Source organism: Drosophila biarmipes, chromosome X (genome assembly GCF_025231255.1).
Source record: "Drosophila biarmipes strain raj3 chromosome X, RU_DBia_V1.1, whole genome shotgun sequence".
NCBI lineage: Eukaryota > Metazoa > Arthropoda > Insecta > Diptera > Drosophilidae > Drosophila > Drosophila biarmipes.
This window is the reverse complement of record NC_066611.1, coordinates 8,472,089-8,497,160: the sequence shown is the minus strand read 5'-3', so window position 1 is coordinate 8,497,160 and position 25,072 is coordinate 8,472,089. Positions and strand designations below refer to the sequence as shown.

The 25,072-nt window shown below is 47.2% G+C and overlaps 3 protein-coding genes across 7 annotated transcripts in view; 1 reads left to right on the top strand and 2 right to left on the bottom strand.

The window, feature by feature from the left end:
* Positions 1–293: 293 nt before the first annotated feature.
* On the bottom strand, positions 294–17,977 carry LOC108035045 (uncharacterized). 2 transcript variants are annotated; one of them, XM_017110462.3, is made up of 6 exons: positions 17,659–17,977; positions 15,591–15,873; positions 12,319–14,963; positions 8,322–8,495; positions 5,738–6,083; positions 294–1,463 (listed from the first exon to the last, which is right to left on the bottom strand). In XM_017110462.3, exons 2-6 carry the CDS (start codon positions 15,862–15,864, stop codon positions 1,048–1,050), a joined length of 3,855 nt encoding a protein of 1,284 aa, XP_016965951.1. In that variant the 5' UTR covers positions 15,865–15,873; positions 17,659–17,977; the 3' UTR covers positions 294–1,047. The 2 variants fall into 2 exon arrangements, with proteins under 2 accessions (XP_016965951.1, XP_016966037.1); XM_017110548.3 differs by lacking the exon at positions 294–1,463 and adding an exon at positions 1,917–2,108.
* Positions 17,978–18,431: 454 nt separating this feature from the next.
* LOC108028702 (COMM domain-containing protein 10) lies at positions 18,432–19,800 on the top strand. The gene is made up of 2 exons (XM_017100693.3): positions 18,432–18,647; positions 18,711–19,800. Exons 1-2 carry the CDS (start codon positions 18,616–18,618, stop codon positions 19,393–19,395), a joined length of 717 nt encoding a protein of 238 aa, XP_016956182.1. The 5' UTR covers positions 18,432–18,615; the 3' UTR covers positions 19,396–19,800.
* Positions 19,801–19,802: 2 nt separating this feature from the next.
* LOC108031991 (tyrosine-protein phosphatase 10D) overlaps positions 19,803–25,072 on the bottom strand; it is a 54,719-nt gene continuing 49,449 nt past the window's right edge. For 2 of the 4 annotated variants that reach the window (XM_050890544.1, XM_017106064.3), the window contains 4 exons: positions 24,050–24,732; positions 23,730–23,988; positions 23,529–23,657; positions 19,803–21,742 (listed from right to left, as the gene is read on the bottom strand). In XM_050890544.1, the coding sequence (XP_050746501.1) occupies positions 21,711–21,742; positions 23,529–23,657; positions 23,730–23,988; positions 24,050–24,732 (1,103 nt within the window). In that variant the 3' untranslated portion in view covers positions 19,803–21,710. Of the gene's footprint in view, positions 21,743–22,966; positions 23,353–23,528; positions 23,658–23,729; positions 23,989–24,049; positions 24,733–25,072 lie in introns of those variants that run through there. The other 2 variants (XM_050890543.1, XM_017105904.3) reach the window with 2 other exon arrangements.

Sequence of the window (25,072 nt, the reverse complement as noted above, 5' to 3'; positions counted from 1 at the left end):
GGATTTCCCTTAACATTTAAGAAGAAATCTTAAAATTAAATGTTTTATATTCCTTAAACGCTTACCTTTCCTGATCTGAAGCTTTCTTTAAACTTTTCCTACAAGATTATTAAGCAAATAAACATTTTAAAGCGTAATAAGTAATAATATGACTTTTAAACTTATGTATATAATCGTCCTAAAAAAGCAATTTCTTTGACATATGTACATTTTAAGGACTATTAATGATTGATTTAAATTCCAAATACTAATTACTTAACTAAAATTCTGTTCGCCCAACTCCAAACAAGCGATTTGATGTTGATGTATATTATATTTATTTACGGAATACAATTGTAAAAAATATTTCATAAGCGCTAATGTATATAATAATTATGAGGCAAATGTTACATTTTTTGCTTTCTTCCGTTTGGGGGGCTGAGGTCTTCTAATGTTTATTCTTTTCATTCTTTTTTTGGGCTTGCGGAAGAAGTGGAAGGGTCGCGCGAAAGGGTGATGGGTCACGGGGGCGGACCTCTAAGTTAATACTCCTGCGTAGATTACGATTAAGTTACCTTCGGGATGCAGTCGGAAATACGTCGATTTGTTGTTGTTGTATATTTACTATGAAAATGCCGTAAATGGAATACACAATACAAATACACTTGGAGCAGCAGAGATGTTCCGCATTCGGTGCCGCAGATACATTACAATAATATAATCATTAATTTATCGAAAAAAAAAACATATTTATATATATATATATAAAGAGGACAGACACACACGCTTGCTGTTGTACACATACACATCGGATCTCTAGGCCTACGGACTTACAAATAATATCTATTTATATACGTATCTTTATGGGTTTCTTGCCATACTTGGTTTGCGTTGCTTCGCTTTTTTTCTTTCGTCTTGTGTCTAACCGAAATTGATATTTCACCTAAGCGCACGCTTTTCGATTGGGGGAATGGTTTGGGGGCGGGCGGGGTGCTTGGAAACCGGCAGGAGCTCCTTGCTCCGGCTTTTGGCTGACTGGCTGGCTGGCTGGCCGGCTGGCGGGGCGACCTAGTACAGCAGATCCGTCTTCTGTGTGCCCTCGCTGTACACCACACTGCCGCCGGGCGTCGCCGTCGGATGGTAGTCATCCTCGTCCACAGCTGAGCCCTTCGTGGAGGCACCTGCTCCATTGCCCGCTTCCGCTCCCGCCGCCGCTGCCGCCGCCGCCGCTGCGTCCGCCGTCGCCAGGTCGTCGTCCTTGATCAGTCCCTCGCCGAGGCCCACGATGCTGCCGTTGCCGTTGAACACCAACCGGCTGCCCGCAGCTCCAGCCGGACTGCTCCCGTTGCTGCTGGGACTGTGGCTGCCGTTGCTGCTCCCGCTGCTGCTGCTCTCGGGCAGGGCGTACCGCGTGACGCCCAGCTGGAAGAGGTTGTCCATCGGCGAGCCCTTCATGGGCGTGTAGAAGCCCAGGGCCTTGGAGCCTGCAAGGATGCGGAGAGGGGGATTAGAGGTGTTCTTCTTCAGAGCGCTTTAATCCCCTTCGGGATCGGGGGTTAGTAAGATAGGGTGGCACCGAGTGGGAAGAGTATATAGAATATAATCAGGTGAGGTGGTGTCTTGGATGGGGGGTGGTTCTGGGCCGGATCTGGTCGAGCAAATGAAAACGAAATGGGAGCCGGAGCCAGAGCAGGGGCTGGAGGTGGAGATGGAGATGGCGATGGAGATGAGCGATGGTGGTGGTGCCAAGTGGGCGGGTGAAGTGGGTGTGCGAGTGTGTTCGAATCTGGGTTAGTTACCTTAAGAGTAATATGAATTGGCGATTAGTTTGGACTGCCCGGCGGAGCAGGCAGAGCAAGTGCACTGGGTTAGAGGTGTGGCATTGCTGTGTTCGCCCCTTAATCGGTTATTGGGTTATTTCGTTATTTCGGTTTCGGTTTCGGATTCGGTTTTTTCTGTCTGCTTATTATTTGGTTTTTGAAGTGTTCACTGTTCGGGTGCGGCGGCTGCAGTTAATCGGTTATTCATTTGCCTTTGCTTGTGTCTTATCATGGTTATTTTTGGTTTTGGTATACAATAGATATTATTTCAACGCTTTGCTTATGTAATCGGTTACATTTAAATAATATCTGCAAAAAGAAATTAGTATGAACAAAAAATAGAAATGGAAATGGAAGTAGAAGTAGAAATAGAAATAGAAGAATAGGCAACGCAAACGCAAATGCAAACGCAAACGCAAACAAAACAAAGCGACAGCGGTGAGCTCAACAAAAGGCTGTGGAAATGGAAAACCATGGGCAAGTGGGGGGCGGAGCTGGGCGGTGGGCGGTGGGCGGGGAGGTTAGCGCAACTAGCTACAATTTCGAATCGCAAATTGCAATTCAATACATGCCCCACACAACTGCATACCGAACTAAGCCGAACGAAACAAAAGCATAAGGCACGAGGCACATAACTGGGGAGACACATTCGTATCTAGATACGGGGGTAACTCAATCAAATGAAAACAGTCACTAGTCACTAACTAGGGTTCTACGTTGCGCTGTGGCGCGTTCACACCGTCACTTCTCGGAATTAGTCAGCAGTTTACGTATGATTTCCGCTTTTGTTTGGCTTTTGGGAGCTCCATGTAATATATTCTCTCTACATTTAATACCTGGGATCCTCAGAATAGGTGTAGAACTAAGCTCTATCTATTCCAAAACTTGACACACCTTGGGTATATTATAGAAGGGCGCAGGGAGTAGCATAAACATATCATATACTAGCACTTTTGAGACATTTGGGTGGACTAGAGACCATCTTAAGCCTAGGATTGTGGAAAATAGCATAAATATCACATGATATAATAGCATTTTTGAGACATTTGGGTAATGAAAACTATAAACTATAGACTACAAACCATCCAAAGCCTAGGCTTGTGGCAAATAGCACATATATCACATCATATTATAGCTTCTTTGAGGGATTTAAGCAGTGGAAAGTATACCCTGTAGAGTATAGTTTATCTTATGCATAGGATTGTGAAAAATAGCATAGAGATCATATGATATAATAGCATTTTTGTGGAAAATTGCATATATATCACATGGTATACTAGCACTTTTGGGAAATTAGAGTTAGGGAAACTGTGGACTATAGCCTAGAGACCACCTTATGCCTGGGGTTGTGGCAAATACCACATATATCACATCATACAATAGCTTTTTTGAGAGATTTAAACAATGGAAACTATGATCTATAGGCCATCCTATGCCTAGGCTTGTCGGGTCACTGAGTACAGCTGGGATGACAGCCACTTGGGTTGGTTTCCTTGCAAGAACTCCACTCCTCAGGCATCCAGGGCTCTGCGAGGCCCGTGCTCCACTCGATCGTCAGCCAGAGCTCCGCACAAACGGCCGCCAGTGCATCAGGAAGCACATGTAGGGCGCCAATGCATCTGTTAATCGATTAATCGTGTGTTCGAGTGTCCGCCTGCCCCAGTGTCTTTGTGTGTTGGGTGAGTCGTGTGTTCGGGTTTGTGTGCTCCTCGCTTCCGCATTCGCGTTATGATTGGCTTTGGAGTGAGTCGGATATGCACAGGGTTACAGCTTACAGCCTACGGCTTACGGCTTACAGTTTAGCGGCCATCGAACCAATAGTTTGTTTTGTTTTGGGAGCGGATCGGGGTCACCAAGAGGTATCCGGGGGGCGGATAGGGTGTTCCTTAGCCTAGTGGTAAACAAATAGTAAAGCTTGGGCAATGCCTACGTTTCGCTGGCGGTTTCGAATCGTTGCAGTTGGACTTGGAGTCGGAGTTGGAGTTGGAGTACTGGTGCTCTGGTGCTCTGGCGATTGGAGACTAGTGCTGGCTGTCTGCTGGCTGGCCGCCATCAGACATAGTAGAGCGTGGTGCCCGGGATGCGTGCCTGGAGCAGGGCCGAGCTGGCGTTGGACAAAGCCAGCGACGACGGCAGACTGGGCCGACGACGTCGCTGCTGCTGGAGCTCGGGAGCTGGACTCTCGCCACTGCCCCTTTCATATTTACTCTGCTGCTGATGGGGATGCGGCTGCTGCTGCCGATGATGGGGCTGCTCCTTCTCCGTGGCCTGCCGCTGATTGCCCAGCGTAAAGGAGGCCGCCTTGCGCGGCCTGGCCGCAGCTGGCTGGGATCGGGCTGGCGGAGCATCGTGCTGGAGGAAGCAGGCGTACTGCGGCTTCAGCAGCACCGAGGGCCTGGCCCTACGCACCACCACCGCCGGCTGAGGCTGCGGCTGCGGCTGAGGCTGTGGCTTCGCCGGGAGCTGCGGGCGCCTGGGGGCGACTGTGGGCGACGGTGGTGGTGGCGGCTGCTCCTCCTCCTCCTCCTCTTTGGCCACGGTTTCCACTCCTACCGGCATTGCCACTGGTGCCGCCGCTTCTGGCTGCGGCTGCTGCTGCTGCTGCTGCTGCTGCTCCTGCTGTGGCGACTGTGGCCAGATAATACCCCTCCCTAAACTTGGGTAATCTGCAAATATGCGTGAGGCGAAATTGAGAGCCTTTCAGCCGGAAGGGACTGGCTGCTTGGAGCTCGGTCGGGGGGTTCGCTTTTGTTTAGTTGAGAGAGCTTTATGTAGCGTATATAGAAGAGCAGGGGGCTGGGGATTTAGGGGGCTTGTGGGGGGCTGCTAGCTGAAGGCTGCACCCACCTGATGCGCCTGGTCAGCCGGCGGAGCCGAGCGCCCAGGACCAGGCGGAACTTGGGCCAGGGCCAGCAGCCCGAGGGGCCCGCGGTCCGGGCGCTACTTTGGGGAACTGAGACGGTTACGGAGGTTGAGCCTAGAGCGGGCTCAGAAACTGATACGGATTTGGCTGTATCGGCATCTGTAAAGGGCAGAAACCTTGATTGTTATAAACCCGAATGCAGTGAGGGCTTGGGGTCTCGAGTGGGAGCCGTGAGATCTTCGATTTCAGGCCTGTTCCGGCCTCTCAGCTGTGGTTTACTCTGATACAGTCTTATCCTGCCGGTTTGCAATGAAGTAGATAGGCCAAAAACTAATTTAAGGCCAACTTTACATGGATTTCCCTCATTTACATATACGCATACATCATTGCTAGACCTAAATATATTATATTGTATTTTTTACCTAATGGTTCCCTGTTGTTTTTGGTGAAACATGCTTGTAATGTGCCTACAACTACTGACACATGCTGGTTTTTATGGGTATTTTACCACAGCCAATATATCTTTCAGTTGTTCTGAATGCATCATTATATTTGGCTCATTTTCCAAGTGACAAAAACCATCTTTAGGTTACCCCTTCTTCGAGGATGCTCTTATAAACTGAACTTCCCCTGCGTACTCCTTGGTATTCCCCTGGCTGGCCAAGTGTCTGGTGTGTGTTATTTGCGAGCCCCAAGGCGGTAGAAAGTGTGCAGCGCAAAAACAAAGAGATCGCGGCGTGATGAGTGATGGATGAGTGGGTATTGATGGTGGTGGGCAAACAGAACTCAAGAACACAGCTGGTAAATCAAGATTGGGGACAAGGCGGGTGACAGAGACAGAGACGGAGATAGAGAGAGAGAGAGAGAGACGGCGACAGAGTGTGCGACAGGGACAGAGGGCGCGGGGGGACAGAGACAAAAGCCATTCCTTCATTCGCCGCTGCTGCTGCATGCCACCTACAACATGCAACATGCAACGCCAAGAACAACAACAACAATGGTACAATGGTGGTGGCGATTACGACGACAAGACACACGCGCGGATGGATGCGGATGTGGATCGGACATTACTTACCCAACGGTAAATTCCCCAGCATCGGTCCGCCCCCCGCCGCGCCCGCCCTGTGTCCATGCCCGAGGCCGAGGCCGTGTCCATGGCCCGCCGTCGAGGTGGGCAGCTCGATGATCTCGTCGACGGTGACATGGTGGTGCTGCTCCTGCAGCCCCAGCTGGTGCATCTGCTCCAGGTCCAGCTGGTGCTGGTGCTGCTGCAGCAGGTGCATCTGGCCCGCCAGCAGCATCTGGTGGTGCTGGCTCACATGGCCGAACGGGTCGGCGTACGACGGGTCCTCGATGGTCATCGACGCCTCGGAGGGGTACTCAAACGTCGACGTCAGCGTGTCGTTGAACTGCACGCGGAACTGTGGGAAGATCGAGGGAAATCTGATCAGTGCTCTGTTCTCTGGCATTACTTTCACTGCGACGGGTTGGGGCAGGGCAGCGTCAGCTGGGTTTTGGGACACATAGGGTAGTATTACCCCAATATTACCCTTTGTAAGCCTGTTTTAACTCGTTTTAAAAGTTTAAATATGTTAAAATAATGGAAATACAACATAACGTCTTTTTTTTCTTTGAATTTAATATTCATCCCAATTCCCAGCTCTAAAAAAAACAAAAAACAACATCCCTTAGAACAGAACTTCAAGAGATCCTACGAAATATATGCCCATAACTAATATTAACTAATATTAACTTAAATTTTAAAAAAATCCTACCAAAATAAATACTACTTCCATGAAAATAAGTTTGAAGTACACAATAATATTTAAGTTAATATTTTAGGCATATAGCAATAATTGAAGCATGACAAACCTTTTAAGGTTTAACTTTTAACGATAAATAAGAATTTATTTTGATTTTAAAATTATGTATAAGAAAAAGTGCATAGATCAATCATATTATTCGTTAATAACCTTCACTACAAAAGGTGTGAGAAAGGGAAGCCTAATTTTGTTTTTAATCGAATATAAAATAAAATAATACTTAAATATGCTTATTTAAGATAATATTTTAACTTTCCTAAAAATATAAAATTTTATTGTCCTTGGAATAATGAAAAAAATGCAAACGTTATAAAGAAATCATTTATTATCCCATATAGTACTTTATCATAGATTTATAATGATATTATACATTATAAATTTATAGATTATTATAGATTTATCACAGTTTTAAATGATAAATCAGTCGGGCGTGTATTTAAACCATGTTTTCAAGCAATTCTTAAAGATGAGATAATGAAAATAGGACAAACTTTATAAAGCACTTATTTCATTGGTGTGTAATATTGAACGCTACTCTCAGCAAAAAAAATAGACCACAAATATGATATCGGTAGTTCCCAAAAATTCGTAACATAACCCTTAATCATAGTTATATTAATAACCAACTGCTACCTTGTATAACTATTTTCATTGCTAGAACTTTTGAACTTTTGCACCCTTACTATATTTTACGGAAATCATGCCACTCAACAGCTTTCTTTGCAAAAAAAAACTATTTTGTTAGGCTAACTGACATTGATGATAACAAAAACGATATGGTGTTCAAGAATTAATGATAACCCTTTGGATATCAGCCTTTGAATTGGATTACGAACACAATTTAGGCCTCTGAGAATTCAAAGATTAATTGAAGATCACCCCGATATCATCATATCTCACTGTTTTCAGTGTTTTCCTTTGTTTTTTCTTCAGCCGATCAGCCCTAATTTACATAACCGCATTTACATGAGGCGATGCCACAAATTTATGGCCAAAACTAAACAGTTTCTCTGCCCGCCATAACATTTCAAGGTTGGACGAAAGTGTTGGCTCGCCGCTTTGTTATAAATAAATAAAATATTTAACTCTTCGACGGACAAAAGACAACGTCGCTTGGGAATGCATAATGCATGGGCTGTACGCCAGTTTCGGCCATTCTCCGCTGGTGGCAATGGTGGCTTTCATCCGTGACATTGGAGTAGTTGCAAATAAAGTGTGCCGGCGGGCGGAGTTCTTACTCATCGCTGCCTTATCGATGGCACATCAATGAGTCAAGCCCAATGACTGCAGAAATCGGGCTCCTTATCGGAGAACAAACCCCAACAGACCGACGCAATTCGATGCGATACGATTGAAGTGATTCGGAATTTGGAAACTCAGGCTGCGGCTGCTGAGGCCAAAGACAGAAGTGGCTCGTTCCCATATCAGTCACACTGATGGAACGCACCCGAACGGGGGGAGCAGCTGAATAAATTAGCGCCCGGCCACAAATCCCGCACTGAGGCGAGCCTAATGCGCGTTGATTAATAGTCCCTGGCCAGGCGACTCAGTCGATAAACGTTATGTAAGGGGGGCGCAAGAGCATAAATGCCGCTCTGCATTCCCCCTTATCGGCGCCACCAATTGAATGGTCAAACAGCAGTCGAACACATTTCCCTCCTTGCCAAGGGGCCAGTAATCTTATCTTATCCTTTCCGCACACACACACGCCCAGTATGGGAAAAAGAACCAGTGCTATCTTTCGGTGGCCACAACAAAACGCCGCACCTGACTCACTTCCGAGCGGTGTGCAATACTAGGGAATGGGGCCGGATCCATCCTGTGGCCCATACGTACCGAGGAATCTTTGGGTTTCTGGCGTATGCTGGACTTGCCGTCGATCACAATGTTGGCATTCTCAAACTCCACATCGCACGGCGATGGCGGGCACATGGAGTAGTCGTCATAGTCCGTGTCCGTCGACGTCTCCACGGAGAGATCGCCCAGCAACACGAAGCCCGGCTCATTTGGCTAGGGGGTAGATCGAAAACATAGCAATTAGTATGGGTTTTTTAATATAAAAAGGGATTAAGTATAAAATGCATGAGGTGATGGGAAATTCCTCCATATAAACATTCTCAAATTAAGCTTAGAAACCCTGAATTTGGCTTAATTTCCAAATAGTTTTTTGATTTATCAAGCTAACTTTAGAATTAAATAATTCCATATGATCGAAAACATAGTAATAAGTATAGATTTTTGAATAAATAAGTTTAAGAGGATTAAGTATGCCCCAATAGTTAGGTGATAGGAAATTAACCCCTTATAAAAATTCTCAAATTAAGCTTAGAAACCATTAATTCGACTTATTTAACTAAATTTAGACTGTCTTCCTGATTTCATTTTACAAAATTTAGCCTGTATTCATGATTTTTGATTTCACAAACGATTTGAAATCAACATACAACTGGACTTCGAAAATAATATCACATTATACATATAAACTTTGTTAGTTGGGTGATAATTAGTTCCCTCATATATGTTAACATTCTTCTTCTAGCTGATGTTAAATCCCAAATTAGTATCATATTTGTACCATATTTGTTAAATTAAACGTAGAATACCAATGCAATCAATTAGTTAGTTGATAAGAAGCTCCCCCATATAAACATTCGTAAATAAAGCACAGAAGTTATTGAGTTTAAATTATACTGCCTAATAAAAGTATTCATTATCTGCCTGGGACATGTTTTATTTGCTTTGGAATAAAAACCAGGTAAATGTGCAAAGGCCACTGCAAGAATGTTTATAGAGCCAGTTAAGATGCTTCCCCGATATTATCGCTTGATAAATGGTAAACAAGCCTTTGTTTTGGTTTGGCTACCTAAGGAATACTTCAAGAACGTCAGTCAGTTCATTTTCTTATCGATGATGAACAACCCGTTCTTCCTGGGTTTTGGAATGACTGTCTTCTGATAATTTGGAAGGAAGTTCACTGCCGACTTTCCAGGTCACATGTGTTCGAAAAGTGAAATTCATGGAAACCACTTCTTAATCAGCGCTCTGCTGTGGGTCATCTGTGACTCACGGCAGGGGTTCCAGGTCCAGGAGGGTTCCAAGTCCCCAGCTCCCAGCTCCCAGTTCCCGGTTCCAATTTCAGCTTCCAGTCCCGTTCCATGTCGAATCCCTCCGTTTTAACCCATTTCTTTTTTGTGGCACAAATCGACCCCCAGCCATATGCCATATGTTATATGCTTGATGCCACACATATATACCCATGGCGCAGATAATAAAGTTCAAAGCGAGATAAAAAAGACAAGGCAACGGCAAAGGCAAAAGCAAACACAGTAAGTAGAAGCGAGCCTCAAAAAAGAATTGACAAAATTGAGTTCAGTGGTAGGAAGAGGGCGAGAGAGATACGGACGGAGGGAGATACGGACAGAGAGAGATATGGCAACAGAGAGGAGCCGCCGAGAGGAGAACGGCACAAAGCACAAACAAAACGGGTTTACCGCGAGAAGAAGAAGGCAGGAGGAAAACTCAAGCGACCGAAAGCCAAGTCAGAAGCTAAGGGAGAGGAGTAGGGTATCGAGTAGTGCCAGTGCTGTCGGCTTTTCCGACTTAAGATGGTTTCAAGTATTGAAAAAATACTGGATTTATTCGAGTTGGGAAAAAATCGAAAATCGAAGTTTAGAATTCGATCATTTTCCCTATTTCAAAATGAGTTTGAATTTTGTTAGTACTTCTTTAATACTGGGTATTTAACATAATATAATATTGAAAATTAATTAAAAAGTTGGATTTAAAAGTTTAAAATCCCCTCATATTTAAAAAAAAAAAATTGACTTCCCTGTAGAATTTTCATAGTGTTATCATAAGACTGGGCATTTAACATAATATCATATTCAAAATTTCTGGTTTTATGATGATTTTTCAATTCGAAAGTTTAGATAGAATCACTTATTTGACTTATTTTCCTAAATTAGTTTGTTTTTCCGCTGGTATTATCAGAGGACCGGGCATTTCAAATATTATCATATATATGAGGATGCTGAATAAGAATTAACAAAGCTCTCCAAATGAATATTAGAATGACAAATTGATTCCAAAGAAAATATGATTTTTAGTGTCAAGATAAACTACTTAACGGATTGATCAACATTCAAAATAATATAATAATAATAATATTCAGTTTATAAAGTAATTGAATTATAATTATATTGTTATTAAAGTATTGAAATGATATGTTGATTCCAAAAGAATGATTTGTTACCGCTGAGATAATAGCCAAAACATATAAGAAGTTCAATGAAAAGCGGCATTTCCACCTCCAAAGAAAGGGAATTTGAACCTTGACTCGGGCAGAAGAAGGAACAGCTGTCAGAAGCAGCCCAGACTGGCATCCCGGGCCAACAAAACCGGCATCCCGAGGAGCGGCTGCTCCCCAAGAATTGGGCTCCCCCCAGACACACACTATCCCATGGGCACAGGGTACACATATCTGGCCGGACTCGGTCTTCGGCTGGCAGCAGGAAGCGCAGAAATATCTTCTCATGTCCACATGCATGCTTCAAAACTGGTTTCCCACTCTTCCGACCTCGCCAACTGCAGCCAAAGAAGAGCCCCAAGAAGAAGGGACCGAAGACCGAAGACCGAAGACAGAAGACTGCCAGCAGATGAGTCTTGCATCTGGCTGGGAACAAAGCAGACTTTGGGAAGAATATGCAGATACGTGTGTGCTTATGGCGAGATTTATGTGTATGCACATGGGAGGGGCATCTGCCCATGTCGCACACGACTCGGTGCCATCGATCGGAGCGCTATTCAAGGCGAATCTTAATTGACTCGGAGCAGAAGATCACAGCGCACTATTCCCGGCTGCGATGCAAGCTTCGATCTCTGCCCAAAGAGGCTCCCCAATCGATCCCAGAAATGTTAATTAACCGACTGTGCTGTGTAATCTCGGCGAGCTACTTGCTCATCAGCGCAGACAATAGGCTGGTGCCCACACCTGTCGGGGATTACTGAGACCCTGCGATCCTGGTATCTAATTACAGGCTGGGTTTCCGTTGGGTTTGCCCACTCAACTTTCCCAGATCGTTTGTCTTTTAGAAAGTGACGGAAATCACAGATCACACAGCTCATTTTTGGTAACATTTCCTTGCCTACGGAGCTTGGTTCTCCACAAAGGATAGGACAGATTCAGTGATCCCTGGTGCGCAGCTCCCTGACCCAGAAACAGCCAGCGTTGCCTTATGAGCAGTGAGCCAGAGCCAGGCGGTCAGTCATCAGGCGAAATTAGCCTTGCCCAGCGACGCACTTGGAGCCGTGACTAATGCCCAAGATGCACGTTCTCGCGGCGGCAGGAAAGAGTATCCAAGTGGCGCTTTGTCACTGGCCCACCAGATGCTCTCCCCAGCTCCCCGGCTCCACGGCTCCCCGGTTCCGTTCTCGCCCTGCCTTGCTGAACTTTCGAAATGCGCATGAGCGCTGTTCTCTGTGTGCTTTGTTTCATATTTGTTTATGCGGCATGGCCGCCGCCGTATGACACAAAAAATAATAATAAAAAGCGAGGAGAGTGCGCGAGAAAGAAACGGAAAATAAACCATAACAACACAGATATTGGGGACGGAGCCAAGAAACCAAATTACTATCGGGGGAAAATAATAATTCATGGGGTAATTGTTAAGCATGAATAATCCGCCCGCCTGTGGGCCGATAAGACCGCCGAATGTGACTCTCTTCCGGGGAAGATTTTGTGAAAAAAAAAAAGAAAAACAACATGAGACCGCGTGGAAGGCGGAGGAGGTGGTGCCCATGCCCGTGCCCGTGCCCGTGCCCGTGCTCCACTCACCTTTGGCAGCTCCCGCTTGCGCCTGTAGATCACAACGTCGCTTTCGATGTAGTCGGGCACTTCCTTGGTGCTCTTGGAGAAGTTGAACACCATCGAGGTGTTCTCCGTGGAATGATGGCTGGAACTGGCGCCCGAGCCGCCGCCGCCCCCGCCGCCTGCTCCGCCACCGGCCGCCTGGCTCCTCAGCTTGCGCAGCGCCCACAGCGGCGAGGCGCTGGCGTCCGTTTCGCTGCTGGCCGCATCCTTGGTGTTTATCACGGTGTCGAGACTAGTGGTGGGCGACGTGCCCGATCCGGCCCCGCTTGCGGAGGCCGCTCCACCGGCTTCTGTGGCCGTCGACTTCTTCATCTCATTGATGCGATTCTTCTCGATCTCGCGACTCGTCAGCGGCGTGCTCCCAGCTCCCTGGCTATTGAAGAGCGGCCGGATAACACCGATCTGTTTGGTCACCGCCGGTCCGCCCGAGTCGCTGATGTTGTTGTTGAGCTTCCGTACACTGGTGCTGCTGCTCCCGCTGGCTACATGCGCGTTCTCCGTCGAGGCAGCGAATGATCGTTGGGCGCCTCCCGCTGCCGATTCCGTTGGGGGCTTAGGCTTATCGCCTGCCGCCGCGCCCATTTTATCGCGTTGCTCATTGTTGTCGCTGCTGTCGCCGCCGCCACCGCCGCCGCCGTCGTCGTGATCGTCGTTGTTGGGGCTGTCGTCATCGTCATCGCCTTCGCCATCGCCATCGCCTTCATCGCGATCGTTTCGCTCAGTCTCGCTTGGCGCCTCGCTCTGCGGTGTGGCCTCCGTGTCCCGTGTCTCCCTCTCCGGCGTCTCGGGCTCCTGCAGGTCCATGCGTCGCATCAGCACACTCAGCGCCGACACGGGCGAGTCCACCTGGCGGGGTATAATATCCGGATGGACATGGTGTGGGTTCCTCAGCGGCGTGGAGGACGCGAAGCCCATGCCGGTGGTCGTCGTCGGCGGCGGTGTCGCCACCACCGCTGGTGATGGCTGCTTCTGATCCTTGATGATCGACTTGTAGCTGGCCACCTTGCTGGCCACGCCGCCCACGCCATTGGAACGATGGGCGGCGCGCGGACGCCGATTGGCACTGGCCTCGAACATCTTGAGCGTCTGCTTGACCAGATCCGGCGGCGGCCGTTCGGTGTCATCGATGATGGAGGTCAGCCGCTTGGGCGGCGCCGTGTCCGTGCCGCTGTGCAGCCGCTCGCGGGCATTGTGGATCTTATCCTCGATGGTGACGCAGGTGGGCGAGGTGACGGGTGAGGGGGCAGTGCCGGCGGCCTTGGCGGCGGCGGCGGGTGGTGAGGGTGTTGCTGCTGCGCCGGCAGTGCTGATTCTCTGACTGTTCCACGGCGACTTCTCGCACAGCAGGGCCTCCACGGAGCGGGCCCGCTTCATCACCTCGTTGCCGCGCTTAAAGTGACGCGATCGGTTGCCCGCACCGGCTCCGCCGCCATTGGCGGTGACACCTGGCTGGACGTCGTCCGAAGTCAAGGGCGGGTGGACAGCTGCCGATCCTCCGTTGGCGCCCAGGCTCACGGGTCGCTGCAGCTGGCTGTTGGGTTTGGGTGTCGGCTTGGCCCCCAGTATGGGTGGCGGTGTGGATTTGGCACGCACCTGGCTGGCCACCTCGGGCTCCTCCACGTCGCCATCGTCGTCGTCGCGGTCCAGCAGGGTGTTCAGGCTGGTGGAGCGCTGCAGGCGCTGCTTGCTGCTCTGCTGGCGCGACTCGCGGAGGGCCAGGCTCAAGTAGCGGCAGCGCAGCTTGGACACAATGCCGGGGCCGTAGCTCAGGTCCTCGCCGGTGTCCAGCGAGTCTGGAATGGGATTGGGGGAGTCCACATCGCCGCCTGTGCCCGGGCCGCTGCCAATTTTGCCCGCTAGGTGTCGGTGCTGGCCATTTTGTTTGGTTGTCTTCTTCATCTCTTGCATGGCGACCATTGTCGGTTTTACCGTTACCTTTGTGGGCGACAGTTGCTGCTGCTGCTGCTGTTGTTGCTGTTGCTGCTGCTGGATGATGAACTTGTTGCTCTGCAATTTATCGGAAATACTCTTGGTCTTGCTGCAGCTCTTGTTGTTATCGATGGAATTGGTATTGGAAATGGTGGTGCTGGCGCTGGTCTCTTTCGCTGAAGGCTTGCCCTCAGCAACGCTCTGTCCCGGTTTGCATTTCGTTTTCAAGTGATTTTGGTTTGGATTTTGATTTGCTGACGACGACGACGACGGCGACGACGATGTTGCTGCCGCTGCTCCAGTTGTGCCAGTTTCAACTTCACCACACCGGCCGCTACTCACCAGCCCCACGGCAGCCGGCTGCTCGCGCTCGCCGCTCTCTGTCTCTCTCTCTCTCTCCCCGCTCTCGCCCGGAATCTCCCGCTCCCTCTCCGTCTCTTTCTCCTTCTCCTGACTTCTTGTGTTGAGTAGTAAACTCGATCGCTGCTTTGGTATTGGTGTTACTGTTACATTTGTTGTTGCTGCCGCTTCGGGCGAAAGGGAGACGGCAGCAGCAGAGTGTTGACCTCCAGTGGAATTGGAATTGGTATTGGAAATAGAAGATTTCTCAGACTTTTCCTCCGAACCGATCATGTTTCTCTTTTGACTAGTGCTACCGATTGTCGCCGGTTCCATGGAATCTGGAGGGGGCGACAAGAAAAAAAAAAGGTCGAAAACAGAGTGTTACAAAGATAAATCATAGCTCGACAACCCTGTCCGCTGCTATCGATGGCCGACTATCGATAGGCGCGGCGGGCAATTCGAAAGTTTCCGGCTAATTGAAAGCGTAACAATACGTTGGCAAAACGAGTTAAAAACACTTGCTGCCATTACTCATGGCAGCTTAAATGCCAGCTGAGCAGTTGCAGATTGCATAAGTCGGGTGCAGACAAATTATTAAATGTATGCCTGATCTACAAAGATGTTTACTCATTAATACTTATTTTAAAAAATATTTGAATTACTGAACCAGAATTTCTTGATGAAAACTTATATCATAGCTTAAAACTTTATGTTTCCAAGGCTTCTATGCAAAACCTTTATTAAGAAATGCTGATAAGAAGGCAGGTTTTTGATATTTAACAAAAAAATACTTTTATTAAACTACACCTGTTTTTATTTTTTAAAGGAAAATTCTTTCCTACAGGATATTGCAAAGTATACATTTCAACAATGAAATTCCCCTAATTCAGCAAACACTTGTCTTTCGAATTCCTCTAATTTCCATTTCAGGTGAAAGTATGGCCGCTTGTCTGACCACCACTCACCTGCAATTGCACCTGGAGCGGCTGTGGCCTCCGAGGCCAAAGCCCCACAACTGCCATCGGTGGGCGAGGCGATGGACGCCGCCTGGGTGCGGGCCACGTTCGTCTTGCGGCGCTGGATGAGGTCCTTCTTCCACTGCGGCATGTCCGGCAGGAAACCGGAAGTGGGCGACATCTCAGCTGCGGCTCCTGCTCCTGCAGCTCCTCCTCCTCCAGACGCCGCTCCTGCTGGCACATCCGTGAGTAAGTGCAACGACGGCCGCTTCTGTGACTCCATTGTCCCCGTCTGCAAGAGGCATTATTCGGGGCATTAGTCTGTGTCAGCAGTGTCCGTCTCCGCCTCCGCCTCCGTGTCGCTATGGTGGTGTCCCCTAGGTAGAGTGCCTCCTTATCCAGCTCTGCATCTCGACCCAAAGACCAAGTCTGGCGGACTGACTGGCCCGAAGCCGGTGCCAATTGCAAGTGGCCGCTGCCCAAGCTCCGCTACACGGCGAAGAGGCGGGCATAGCCGACCCCAAAGATTGGCCAACCATGGAAATCGCAGCCCGCCAAAGAAACTGCCTCAGGATTCCCTGATATTCGGACAGATTTTCAAAGAAATTTGTGGTCTACCGGATAGAAATAATGCATTCAAGGCAAGCTACGGTTGGAAAAAAACTCCAATTTGTAAAATTCTTAATTTTGTAAAAAAAAGTAGTGTTTTTACCCTCTACTATAATTGCTTTAAAAATATTTCAAATCATCTTTTCTTTGCGATTTTTTGTATATGCTTGGAAGTATTTCAAAATGACAATTTTAAAAACAGAAATATATTTTTAAGAATATTTCAACAATTAACCAATTAAAAAAAATATTTAAAAAAATTCACAAAAATTTAAAGCTGACGAATGCCAATATCGCAGGCTTCTAAATATAGTTCTTTTTTAAATAAAATGTCATAGGACTGATTGTAAAACTCATGAACAACGCTTGTATTCAGCTGTAATAAGCAAAAATGAAAGCTATTTTTATATTGCGGGTTGAGTAATTCATTTTAAAATCAAATTATTAATCAATCAAAAAAATGTATATTAATTAAGAGCGAAAATATTCAAATTTCAAATAAAGAATAATTAAAAATCAAATATAAGTTTAAACTCAAAATACAAAAAATTTGTTTCTTTTTAGATTTCAAAAACCTTGGAACACCCGGCTTTTGAGTGGAAGGCCCAGGAAGCCTGGAAGTTAGGTGATCCAAAATTCGAGGTGACGGCGGCATTTAGAGTTTTATTTTTCTTAATTGGATTAACTGTTGTTTTTACAGCCCGAGAGCCAAACAAAACGCAAAACAAAGGTAAGAAGCGAAGAAACCCCAATATTTTTCCAGCATAAATATGCTAAACTGCCATAATGAGCGGAAAATGCGATAAAACCGAATCGCCAGGCAGGGGGCAGGGAAAATGGAAAAGAAAAGCGGGGAAACCTAAAGCCAAGCGAACGATTCTTCTTGTTTCGCTAGAATTGATTGCATGGCTAGATTATTGCTATTGTTGGAATTGGAATGGCAACGGGAATTGTTTCTGTTTCTGCAGCTTTGCATTTTGCATACCGCGATAAAAAAAATTATTTTTTCAATTTCCCATATCAGGGCCGCATGTGTGTGTGTGTATGCATCGACACGACTCCGACTGGAAGGGTGTGAGTGTGTGTGCAGGGTGGGTGAAAAAGGGGAGAGCGATAAAAAGGGGCTGCGAAATGCAGACGAAGCATAAAATAAACAACCGACGACGCGCTATCGATTTTTACGGCAAGCCGGAGGCAGAACTCTGGTACAGACAGAGGGCAAAAGGCGAACGAAAGCCGAGGCATGCCAAAAATAGGCAATTGCCAATCTAGGTGCGGGGTAAATAGGAGCGAGCCAACGGTAGATAAGAGCCGGGTTTTGTTTATTTACACAGGAACAGCAGCACCAACACGCAGGCAGGCGGGCACACACACACGGGGGCACACCACATATACACACGGTGCCGTTAGTTGTTGGCCCCTTTGTTTTTCTCGCGTTTTCGCGAAGACTTCGCTGGGCAATCCTTACTTTTGAGATGCTGGCCTTTAAAATCGGTGGTTGGTTTCGTTTTCAATTTTCCTACTTCCGCTGGACCGTGGACCGTGCGTTTTCCCCCGCTTTTCGTCACTTTTCCTAGCCGTTTCCTTTCAGCTCGACGCGCAGGCCGAAGTCGTCGCTCTCCTCGCTCCGCGCACTTTCCAAACTTTCCCGACTGCAACTGCACTCGAACTCGGGGCCGTGGGTGCACTCGCTGCGCCTCAAAAGTGCATCTTTTGCAGCCGAATCAGCGGAAAAATCTGCATTAAGTTAAGCCGCGTTTCCAATACACAAATACTGCCCATCGATTGTGCGCGCTATCGAGCGGTCTATCGATAGGCGGCTGTGGCGTTGCCAGCGCGCGTCTTGGCTTTATCTAGCCAGATTTAGCTATATTTTTTCAGGAGCTGGAAAAAGTATGTTTTGAATAAGACATATTTGTAGTGCCGTTAATGGCTCTCTATAGCTAAACAAACTATATTTATGTTTTAAAATAATGTTTGAAGTTTATTGTATTACAATTGGTATACTCACAGGTAAGCAAAACAACTAAGCAAACAAATAAAATAGGTTGTACTGTAGCATTTGCTGAAATGGTTTAATTGTTTTTTTCTCATTAAATCTAATTCTTTACTTTTTTTACTTCTAAAACAAATAAAACTCAAACACATTTTGGAAAAAGCTACTAATATTCCAGTTTTAATAGCTAATCTTCTTACCGTTATTATGGGTGGGCTTTAAAATCGAAGTGGCAACCCTGGCAGTCCGATAGTTTTTGTTGTTTTTATTGCTTTGCATAAACAAAGTCTGCATTTGTTAATATTTTTGTTGGAAAATACATTTATAGGCCAAAGCGAAATAAAAAAAAAGATTTTAGTAAACAGGTGCTTTATCCAGAGTTTATAGATCTCTCTAAATGGTCTAAGCAAGTACTTAAATAGCTTTGTCATGAGCATTAACTGGATAAAGATCACCGAAAGGTATGTGTTATTGCCTTACAAATTAAAGAGATATCTACAATCTGTGCTGTTTTCACCTTTTAGAGCCCGCGAGGGCATCAAAATCATCAATGCCCTGCCCTACGACACCTTTACCACGGTGCTGTGGTACACCCACCGGCAGATGAGCCCCAGCGCAGCGGCTGCGAGCTCCACCACTTGTACAGTGGGCACCAGTGTGACGACCACCGGTCGGACGGACAGCACCAGCGAGGAGAATCCCACGAGCAGCAGCGAGCCGGAGTACACGCTCGAGGAGCTGGAGCGACTGGTGGGCGCGCCACGGGCGGACTTTCTGCTGCTGATCAAGACCTTCTCCTACATCCTGCGCCGCATCTCCACGTTCATCATCAAGCCCAGCCTGCTGCAACGCGAGCTGCGCGAGAAGCTGCAGCTGGAGGATGAGGCCAAGATCGATGCCATACTGCGGCTGTGGGTGCGCGAGACGACGCCCATTATGAACAACTTGGCCAGCAAGCGGTACGAATCGAACGTCATCGAGGATGTGGCCTGGAAACTGAACGTGCAGATCTCCTCGCACTGCCAGCAGCGGGAGAAGACGCCGCTGGCCGTGCTCCAGATGAAGACGGCCGTCGGCGAGGACATCAACCTCGAGATGACGCATCCGGAGCTGCTGGAGCTGTTCAACCAGTTCGAGAACATCCAGGGCGAACTGGACGCCATGCTGGCCATGAAGGCGCCAGACGCCACAGCTGCAGGCCATCAGTAGTGGCACACCAACGACCATTTCCCAGTGCCAATCAATCTGCTAATCTGCACAGTGCCCGTGCAACAAGATGGACCTAAAAGTATGCAATACTAACACGATCGTAGCCAAATGTTAAACACTGTAAATTGAATTGGGTAGATTTTTGCCAGGTTCTGGTTCGTTTTTTGATCGTAGCCGAATGTTTGAAAGAGTAATTTATAAATTCTTAACTATAAATGCATTCCTAAATGTCATTAGGGTGTCATCAATGAACTAAGAGATAGGCGTAGCAGAAAAATGTGTTTGTAGAACCAAGCAACGCTGAAAAATAACTCTTAAAAATGTTTGAAAGCTAGAAAAGATTTTTTTTTAATTTTCCTTCAACTTACCCTCTGAAAAGCCCTTAATAAACTTAAAAGAAACCGACACACATTTTACAGTACACTTTAATGGATCTCCGCATGCGTTTTACTCGTCTGCTCCACCTCGGATCATAATTCTACTGATAAACATTACAAATTATTACAATGATATATATTTAATATATGTCTATATTGTATATGCATATGTTATTCGTCGGCCTTAGTACTTGTATAATGGAGTCGCATCTGCACGGTGTATGCATTATACAGACTTTCCAGTTTCATCTTCTATAGCTTTTGCGTTAAATGTATTTAGTTTTTATTGGGGGTTGGATTTGGGGTACTTTTTTGCATTCGAATTAGGGGGCTTCGTTGTATTTTCACTAATCTAGAAGCAAAACGATTTCTATTGCACTCTTTCACAGTTCGGTTAAACATTTCAACTAAGTTTGGACAAAATACCAGTGTATGCAAATTATTTGGACTACATTTTCGTTTAAATTTATTGCTATTGTTACAGTTAGTTGTCGTGTGTAGGTGTTGTTTTATTCGGTTTTGTTCTTGCTTTGGCACCGGCTGTCTCAATCAGCCCTCAACTTTGTTGTCAGTAGTCTACAGTTTGCGTGGGATTCTGTTATTCATATTGGTTTTCGTGTAAATGATTATCGCCTTACGACATGCGTTGGTCATTTGTTCCTGTTGCTTATTTTGTGCTGTCTGTGTGCCAGTTGCCCCTCCAAGTTCACTCTCCTTTCGAAAATGTTTACAAATAAAATAAATAAATACGCTTTAAATAAATATTTAACCAAGGAATTTACTAAACTCAATTGAGACTTGGGAAAGTTAAGGCCAGGACTTCTTGTTAAAATAAAAATGATCAATATATACAGAAATGTGTTACATTTAATCAGCGAATTTATCTTGATGTTTCATTAAAAGTTTTGAATTTTAAGGTTTTTAAAAGTGAAAATGGAAACTCGACTCTCCTCCTAGGGGGTATTTCTTTTCTGGCCCTAACATCGGTGTTTTACATTACTCTTCTTTGATTGAATCGACCTCCTGCGCCCGCTGCTCTGGACCTACGTGAGTGATAAGTGTAAGCGCCGTGTTCAAAAGATGACAATGTAAAGTGGTCTTGATTTTTAAATAAAACTTTATGTAATTAAACAGAATTAATGTAGCACACAGTTCACGCTCTGGTAAAAGTTTAAAAAAAATTAAATACAAACAAAAAATAAACGAGAAACTAAAAATTGTACACTACGTCGCCAAATGTTGTAACATTTCTTTAAAACTATGTAACTCAATTATTGCATTGTGTGTGTGTGTGTGTGTGTTGTGTGAGTGTATGAGCGTGTGCGATTTATAGTTAGTTTAGTTTAGTTTTAGTTTAGGCCTAATATTAGGTATATGTTTATCAAGTATTTATATATATAATAATATAAAAAAGTAAACATTTAGCGCTTTTAGTTTGCTACAAAAATTTGCTCGTCTCGCTCACATATTTCAACTAACATTAGGTGTACAAAAAAATTGGAAGATATATAGTTTATATCAAATTGTGGCTAGCGTAAAAATACAATCAGTATTCCAGTATTCGGTGTCGGTTACATTGCACGCCGATCCTTCGATATCTTATATATATATGTATATATAGATCTATATAAAATGTATAAATTGATGCGTGTTCGTTCTGTTTGGCGAGATTGCTGCATTCCCATTCGATAGATCGGTGTAGAGTATATGAATATATATATCCAGTAGTATCCAGTGTAGTACACACACATATATCCAAGTATAATATCAAGCGTTGATCCTCCTGCGCGCTCCCCGCACGTCGTCCCTTAAGTAAATAATAATGCAGTTGCCACATGATGCTTGGGTTGGGTTGGGTTCCATTCGGTTGAGTTGAGTGGGTTGCTTGTCTTGGACTCTGGTTGCGATTGGCTGGAGTTCAGGCTTCTCGGAACGGGCTTACATGCCCGATTCAGCAATGCCCTCGTCATCTGAAAGACAGGCGAAACGATTCGGTTAGGATTTTCGTACTGACTGGCTGCAAAGCTGAGCACATGCGCGGTTAGAGGGGGATCAGGGTAACATAAAACAGTAGAGGAGTATGGAGTTATCATGCAAACTCATCAGGCAATACACAAAACATCTAGGGGATGTGGACACAGTGCATTTCATGGAGGTAAGGTAACAATAAATCATAGTAATAATATAATTCCATTAATTTCGATAATTTTAGGTGTATATAAACCATGAATTGCACTGCCCACCTCGGGGACTTGCGAAAGTGTCTACAAACCCATGAACGGATTGGCATAGATGATGCCGCCACCAGCCTCGGAACCAACACCATTGCCCAAAACACCACCACCGTTAACACCGATTCCCCCGCCGCCTCCGCCGCCAGCTCCTCCTGCTCCGCCGCCCACCAATCCTCCGACTCCTGCACCGCCCGACAGTCTGGAGGCCTTGCAGAGCTTCGTGGTGGCATAGTCGCCGTCGCCCACCAGCGTGGCTATGTCGTCGTCATCGCCGTTCCGCGTATTGCAACTGCTGCCCAGCAGCTGGTCGTAGCAGCTGACATCCGTGCTGATCACATCCACCTCGATGTCGTCGTCATCCTTCTCCAGGCTATTCCGATTGCTGCCGCCGAGCGAGGAGTGCAGCGCGTGCGAGTCCTCGTAGCTGCCGCCGCCGCTGTCATCGTTGGCATTGTTCGACTTGGTGTCGATGTGCGTCTCGAACTCATCGTGCATGTACAGCTCCTCGTCCTCCTCCTCCTCCTCCTCCTCGAGATCCTCCTCCAGTTCGTGGGCCACCAGCTCACCATCCTCGCCCACCTCCACGCCGAGCTCCACCTCCAAAAGCGAACGACGTCGCGTGAAGACCTCGTCGTCTTGCTGACTCGACTGCTGATGGTTCTGTGGCAATATCATCACATCCTCCTCGGCGAAACTGAGTCGCACATTGGCGCGACTGGCTCGATTGCTACCCGGTCCGGAGGCTGGCCCGGATCCGGAGCCTGGAGCAGCCCCAGTGGCTGACGATCCATTGGATCCATTGATGTACTCATGGCTGAGACTGTTCTTGATATCACAGGACGACGAGCTGAACGTGATCAGCTGGGACTTGCGTCTATGCTGGAGCGTGTTGTAGCCATTGACGGCGGATATGGTGGTCATGGTGTGGCCTCCCTGGAGGGGCTGCTGCTGCAGCTGCTGCTGCTTCTCGAATTCGAGGACATCGATGTTGCCGCCCTTGCTGTCCTTGCAGATCATCGAGCTGGGCTTGTTGTCAACCAGGACGATAACCACCGAATTGTTGTTATCGCTCTGGTTGACAACCGAATGTCATCTGTCCGGCGCATCCACATTGCTAGAGCCACCTCCGCCGCCGCCACCTCCGAAGGAGCTCATCGATGTGGTGGGCGGCATGTGGGTGTGGTGGCCAGTGAAGCTGCTGGTCAGTGGCTGCTGGTCGTCATGGAGTATCGCCGCGTTCTCATCGTCAATGGCCTCCGCCTCGGCCTGCTGGAGGTCATGGTGCGACAGATGACCCTCGATGGTGGCCACCACATCGCCGTTCTCGTCCAGCTGCACTTGTTGGCCTGCGTGTGTTTGCATTGTTTTTGGGGGGAAATGAAGGAAATGATTTTGCTCATAGTTAGTCACCCATCACCAGTATGATGAAATCGGAACATAAAGCTTAAGTCTAGCAAGGATCAACTAAGGAAAGCAGCTGGCTGCAGGTCCCACAATGTCCAGGGGCGAGCCGAGGACCTACCTTCATAGCCCTCGTTGTCGTGCATCTCGCGGGCGGGCCCCACGATGTTCTCCTTGCCCTCGAGCACCGCCAGCAGGCACTGGTGGATGCAGATGTACTGCTGCTCCGTCTGCACCATCCAAACGCGCTCTGAAATGCCAAATCATGCCAACAAGTTAGTAAGGGATCAAATAAATGTAGAAAACTGTTTGTCATATTCACCCTTGCGCATGGCATACACTATGCCGAAAATGTCCACGAAGTCCGACGTGTTGATCTGCTGCAGGATGCGGTCCAGGGTGATGAAGGTGCCCGACCTTCCCACGCCGGCGCTGCAGTGCACCACAATGGGCCGCTGCTCCGCCCCGATGCGGTCGCGGAAGGCGCGCACAAAGCGCACCAGGGTCTGCGGCGGATTGGGCACCCCAAAGTCCGGCCAGGTGGTGAAGTGGAAGTGCCGCAGGATGCGCTGCTCGCTGCCCTAAAGATCGGGAATAGTCGGTGTAAGTATGGGTAATGGATACTCTCAAAGGATCGCCTACCCTGCAGAGCATGAACTCGGTCATCACCCAGTCGGCGTAGTGGCTGTCGTTGAGGATCTGCACCTTGATGTCGCCGTAGAAGACGGGCACCGTGTCATTGGGCCAGTACTGGTCGCACTTCTCGCGTCCCTTCTCGAAGCACCGGGTCAGCATGACGATGGCCCGCGAGTTGCTCTCCCAGCACATGCGCCAGAAGTCGTCGCGCGTCGAGTGCAGCGGTCCCTGGGTCACGATGAACTCCCGCGGCGAGTTGTGACCCGGCACATAGTTGGCATTGATGTAGTCGCTACCCTCGTCGTCGTCCACGGGCTGGAGCTTGAAGCGCGAGTGGTCGTAGGGCAGGATGTTGGTGAAGCGGTTCTTGGGCCGATTGCAGGGCAGATCCGCGAACGTGCACGGCTGGTCGCGGCCCACGTGCTTCAGCTCCTCGAACTCCTCGCTGAAGCGGAAGTCCGAGTCGGCGGACATCAGGCGATAGTGCTCCGCGAAGTTCTTGATCAGAATGGGGCGATTCTGCTCGATAACGCTATCGGGTAAGGACATATTGTCGTTGGCCCGGGAGTCCTTCGTGGTCTTGCGGCAATTGTTGCGTCGCCGTTTGTAGAACAGAAGGGTCACCAGGAGCACCAGGATGATGGTCAGTGGCACTGTGATGGCCACGATCAGTGAGGTGTTGTCTTGATCTGTGGATGGGGATTCAGACATTTGAATGAGTAAGGTAGAATAAAAAATCATAGTCACTAGGACTTTATAGTTACTTTTAAACATAGTTTAACGTGTCTAAAAGTAGGCAACAATATTTTTTAAGCCCGTTAATGCAATGAACACCTTTAGAAAGACGACTTTCTATGAATCACTGCATACTTTTAGACAAAAAAATTAAATTTAAAATCAATAAGAAGTGAATAAAATAAACAAATCTTAGTGGGTGCCTCACAAATCACTAGGGCTTTAAAGACAGATTTATATATATAATTTTAGGTGTCTAAAGGTAGGCAATAATATGTTTTAATTCCAGAAAAG